At 53.3% G+C, this 5,601-nt stretch overlaps 1 protein-coding gene across 1 annotated transcript in view; it reads right to left on the bottom strand.

Moving 5' to 3' along the window:
• Positions 1-5,601, bottom strand: part of CUL9 (cullin 9) — a 38,448-nt gene that overhangs the window by 4,913 nt on the left and 27,934 nt on the right. Inside the window, exons 29-32 of the mRNA XM_007458255.1 lie at positions 5,319-5,518; positions 4,613-4,863; positions 3,285-3,630; positions 75-215 (exon numbers count right to left, since the gene is read on the bottom strand). Coding sequence (XP_007458317.1) covers positions 75-215; positions 3,285-3,630; positions 4,613-4,863; positions 5,319-5,518 — 938 coding nt within the window. The remainder of the gene's footprint in view (positions 1-74; positions 216-3,284; positions 3,631-4,612; positions 4,864-5,318; positions 5,519-5,601) is intronic.

The raw sequence follows: 5,601 nt of genomic DNA, 5'->3' as shown, positions 1-5,601 counted from the left end.
CCCCACCCCCCGCACGCTGCATGTCAGCCCACTCCCTGGGGCTGTGCACTGGAGCCTCTCCGAGGAGGCGGTACCTTGGAGATGACCTCTGGCGAGGAGATGATGGTGCGAATGAAGGCCCCCGTGGGCTGGGCGGGGCAGTCGGCAATGGGGCAGGTGCAGTTCAGCACAAGGTTCTGCTCAATTCGAGTTGTCAGGTACTCCTTCCAGCAAGACTGGGAGGGACACAGGAGCAGCCGCTCAGGGGCAGCGCAGGAGCAGCACAAGTGTGACTCACCTAGCACCCCTCCCCGACGGCTCACGAGGCCAGGGACAAGCCTGCTTCTACGTCAACCCCGAAACTGACCCTAAGCTTTCCGGCCTCCGTGAGTCTTCCTGAGATTGGCCCAAATTACAGTTCACTTTGAGGATGTGCAGGCCGTGGTAACGTAATTATAATTATTGTTGGGATGGATGTGAAGGGAATATGGGAAAAGAGAATCAAGAAAAAGGAGAAGATTCAAGTTCTAAGAAAGATTTGGAGACACAGCAAGAAGGTCAGAGAGAAAGGAGGCCTGGGGGGCTGGCCAGGGTCACTGCACCGCAGCTGCAGCCTCGCCTCCCGGCTCCACCGCTCACCTCAGTGCCCGTCTCCATGCTCCCGCTTCCCCAGACTCAGCCTCCTCCACAAAGCAGCCTTGCCAGCTCCACCCCCAAATCCTAATCAGCCACCCCACCGCTCCCCCAGTCCCTAGTGCTGGAACTGTCACAACTCCTGAATCCTTTTCTTGCTTCCACGTCACTGCCCCCGCCAACCCAGGCCATCATCCCCTCACCCCTCAACTGCCGCGGGAGCCGGTCCCATCAATGCGCTTCCTTCCCCCATCGCTCCTGACACCATGAGCACCCGAGCCTCCAGAAGACTCCACTAATGACCCTTTCCCTCACACTGCCAATGGCCCACCTTCCCCAAATGACGCATCCAACCCCTGGAGAGTCCCCCAGGTGGTTTCAAAGCTCCAGGATAAATAAGAAACACTTCACCGGACTATTTTCACTCAAAGTACTAAACAAAACCAACCCCTTCTATAGTGAAACAAGCCCAGATAAACTGGGAAGTTGAATACAAAATTCTTGCATTTTTGAGATCACACAGGGGAAATTTCTCCAAATTCAGACCCCCACGCTTGCAAGCACACAGGCCATGAGGGCCCCTCACCACCATGGGGTGGGAGCCCTGTCCTGTAGGACGAAGGTCAGCATCTCAGTTCAGAGCCCACTCCACTCCCACAAGGGGTGGACTGGACTCCCCCTCCCGCCCTCTGCCACTCAAGCCTCACCCTGGGAAGCCACCTCCGACTGCTCCAGACCCCAGGATTTCCCATCTGATCGCTCCTGCATTGCCACTGGCTCCCCTTTGGCTGGGACCTCTGCCATCAGCCTGCTTTTCCTCAGTCCCATTTTCCGGCTCCCCGTCTCTTCACCTCTACAGGGTCGGGGTACAGCTTGGGCCTGCTCTTCTCTCCCTGGGTGTTGCCAGCCAGGCCTCTCCACTTAATTCCAAATTCAAAAATCCACTGTCTGCCTGCCAGTCCCACACAGGTGTCCGACAAAGCAAAAGCAGCTCAAACTTCACTTGGCCAAAACAGATTGAATTTCCCCTCAAAAATCTGCCCTTCAGCCCAAACATTTTCCCCAACTCAGTAAAAGATGACACATCCCCTCCTCCCAGATGCTCAGGTAAAAAACCCAGGAACTGCCTTGATTCCCTTGTCCTAAGCCACCAAAACCTGTCAGCTCTACCTCCAAATGCGTCCCAATCCGTCCACTCCCCTCTTCACTGTCCCTAGGCCCAGCTGCCACCAACTCTTGCCTCTTTGTACAACAGTCTCCAAACCAGTGTCCCTACTTCCACTCTTGTTCCATCCAAGTCTTTTCTCCACAAAAAGTGATCTTTTCAAAAATGGAAATCAGATCATATCATCTCCCTGCTTAAAACCCACCAGGGCTTCCCATAAATTAAAGGCCACTGTCCACCAACCCAACCCATCTGGGACCCTGTGCACCTCCCAATCGCCTCTCCTTCTGCTGTCCCACCAGTTTGCTCACCTACCTCACAGAACTATTTTGGGAATTAAGCAAGATGATGTGTGTAAAACAGCACAATGGCCCAGAGTGAGTCCCCCATAAATATTAGCTGTCGTTAGTATTAGCTCTCGGGTCCTTGCCAGTTGGGGTTTCCCCACTCCCTCACGCAGCACCCAGAGCTGTGCACGTAGTAAGTCCATGACAAGTATTAGTTGAATGAAAAAGTGAAAGCGTAAAGGAAATAATTAAGAACCGGGAAAAAGGGAGCAGAGGCAACTATGTGAGAAGAGTGACCTGAAGCCAAGCAAAAGGGAAGGAGAAAAAAGTACAAGTACAAACGCGTGCAAATGCACACAGCCCCTGTCACCCACCACTGGGGCAGCGCTGCTGAGAGAGGCGACTAGAATTCAGGGCAACAAGGGAGCTCATCCTGCTAAGTAGATGGGTTTTGGCACCGGTCCCACAAGCTGTGAGGCAGGGAAGATGAGGCACTCAGTACCCGGCTTCCTGCCTCAGCCCCTCCCCCTCTGAGGACTACTCCCTCTCCATCTACAGCCTTCTCTGCCTCAGCTTTCCAGCAGCCTGACCTCTCATGCTTCCCTCTGCTTTTGTGCTATTTTTTGGTTTAAACCATTCCTTCTTATTTTTATATTAAATGAGAGTATATATGGTAAAAATAAGTGATGATGTTCTGGGATAAAGAGCCTTGAATGGTGCTAAGGAAACCATAAACTACAGTCATCACCAATTTCATAACACTTTTCATTTAGAAAGTACCTTGATTCTGTATATGTGTGTGTATATCTATCTATCTACCTACCTACCTACCTACCTACCTATCTACCTATAGTTCTCAAATTTGGCTGAACACTGGAATCACCTGAGGAGCTCTTAAAACTCCAGATGCCTGGGTTTCACCTTCAGAGATTCTAATTGGTCTGGGGCATAGTTTGAGCATCGGGATTTTTCAAAGCTCCCAGTGATTACAATATGCAGCAAAATTTGAGAACCACTGACACGTACCGCCAGATCCTAACAACCTGCAGAGTGTCAAGGCACCACTTACGATGACAAAACCAGTTTAAGGGAGACTAAGAGACTCGTTCAACATTGCCCAGGATGGGAAATGGCAGTGCTGGGCCTGAAGCCCAGAAGTTCCCAAGGAGTTGTGTTGTCGGGCGAGAGCTGGGGCAGGAGAGCAGCTGGCAGGGCCTTACCTTACAGCAGTAGTGCATGCAGCACAGAGAGGGCAAGTCGTCGTCGGGCTCCAGGGGGCTGACACACACAGGGCAGTGGTCCGGGCGTGCAGGGGCAGCCTGGGCCTGGGGGACGCACAGCCCGGCCGCCAGCAGCAGTGGCTCGGGGTTATCGCTGTAGCGCTGCAGCAGCTGTTCGGCGCCCCAATGGGAATGAGCCAGAAGGTGCTGAGCCACGTCTGGCTCTAGGTTCAGCATCTCCTGCACCTGCCTCACCGTGTGCTCCATCAACCCCTCCACCTCCTGGGGGCTCATGGTGCGGCCCGCAGGCAGCTGTAGGGATGCTAGGGCAGCCACAACTTCCGGGCTTGAGGGACAGAAGAGTCAGCGGTCAGTCTCGCTGCCCTGCTTATCCAACCTGCCAGCTGAACCCCACCCTTGTCCCCCAGTCCCCGCTTGCACATCTCCATCCACACTTGCTTAACCAACCTGAGGATAACCATCCAACCAACTGTCAGAGCACAGCCTCCACAGGAGCATTTGTAAGAGGGGGGGGGCTGGCAGTTGCAATGACTGGGGGCACTACAGCAATCTAGTGGGCAGGGGTCACGATGCTAATTGACCTACAGTGGATGGGACAATCCTACTGCAGGTCCCGCCTAAAATACTACCAGGGTGTCTGGTGAGAAACAATCTACAGCTTTATGCCTCAAAGTGCGGTCTGTGGACCAGCAGCCTAAGTGTCACGGGGAGCTCAACTGAATTTGAACGTGTGTGCATGTGAAAGTTGGAGAAAGATTACTCTAGAGAACTTGCTTTACACACAGTGTGAACAGCAGGCATAAAAATAGAGCCGTAACAACTCCTGGTGAACTGGAGCTGATGTAAAAAGCTTTAGGGGTGCCAGCTACTTAGGGGAATCCTACGGCAAATTCCTCTGTAGAACAGACTTCCTGAAAGCTAGAATTTGTATATTTCACTGAGCAACGTGCATGGTTAGTACTCAATACATATCTGCGTAATATTTCAATTTTGCTTAGAATGAAAGGCACCCAGAAAGGAGTTTACATGTCTGGGTCCCTTGCCTAAGGGCTGGCTTTAGGAGGCTGAGGAGAGCAAGGCCCCTGCTTGGGAAGGAGGCAAAGAAGGGGATGACAGTGCTGGGAGGGGGAATGAAGACTAGCAAAATGGGGGAGATAACAGGGACAGGGAAAATGGGGTTAGACAAAGAAAGAAATGAAATATTTTTCCACTGGGAGCCTGACTTTGGCACTACGACCCCCCTCCCATGTCACTGCAGTGCCGTCTGTCCTGCGTGGCAGTAAGGGGACAGAGCTAGGGGTGGCTACCTAGGCTTGCAGGTCTCGGAGGTCTGGCTGCCACATAAGGGGACCTCTGCCTGACCTCGGCAGGGCCCCATGGGCTCTGGGCTGGCATACATCAGGATCTGGGGGCGGTCATCCCGTCGTTCCACGTAGCCCTGGCCCAGGAGGTGCAGGATGCAAGAGAGGACATCGGTGCTGGTACAGGCCACGCCCCCGGCAACAGCACGGCCCAGGCTGCCAGGGGGATTTGGACCCTTCTGCCAGGCCTCCAGCACCTGGACGGGAGGAGAGGAAACAGGTGGGATGCTTTTACCCAGAGAAGCCAGCTTGCCTGGGTTCAATGCCCGGCTCTGCCCTTACTAGCTGTGTAACTATGGATCAGTTACTAATTCATGCCTCATTTTTCTTATCTGTCAAATGAGAATAATAATAATAATAGTAATAATAATAATAACTCCACCACCACCTATCTCATAGTATTTTTGTGTGGATTAAATGACTTAATCACGTAAACTCTTAGAATACAGCCTGGCACATGGTCAGCACTCATGTCTGGTCTCTACCTTCTGTCTAACTGCCTGTCGGGAATAGAAAACCCAAATGGAAACGTCACCCTACCAGGTCTCGGGATGAGACAGTTCACCTTCCCTGTGATGATCCCTGCCTCCAACCCCACCCCCAAGCACGACTCCCTCCCTCTCCCACCACCATCATGGTCTCCTCTGCCTACCAGACAAACCAGCTGGTCGATGTGGAGGCCCTTCTCTCCGTGGGCTTTGAGAATACGGACAAGAAGACAGCTCAAGAGGTTCCTCTTCTGCTCCAGGGTTTGGCCCTCATCCTTCTCTACGTTCAGGTACGTCTGGGGAGGTAGCAGCCACAGGGCCTCCCCGTGGGGCCAGAGCCCAGGCTCACGGAGCTGCAGCACACCTGGAACCCGCTCCCAGTCAGCGCCCGAGGAGGGGAAGGGACAGAGAAGTGGGGGCAGAGGTGACCCCATTCTCATTCCCTAC

The sequence above is a fragment of the Lipotes vexillifer genome, unplaced genomic scaffold (assembly GCF_000442215.2).
Source record: "Lipotes vexillifer unplaced genomic scaffold, Lipotes_vexillifer_v1.1 scaffold4, whole genome shotgun sequence".
NCBI lineage: Eukaryota > Metazoa > Chordata > Mammalia > Artiodactyla > Lipotidae > Lipotes > Lipotes vexillifer.
The sequence above is the reverse complement of the archived record's forward strand: the minus strand, read 5'-3'. Positions and strand labels throughout refer to the sequence as shown.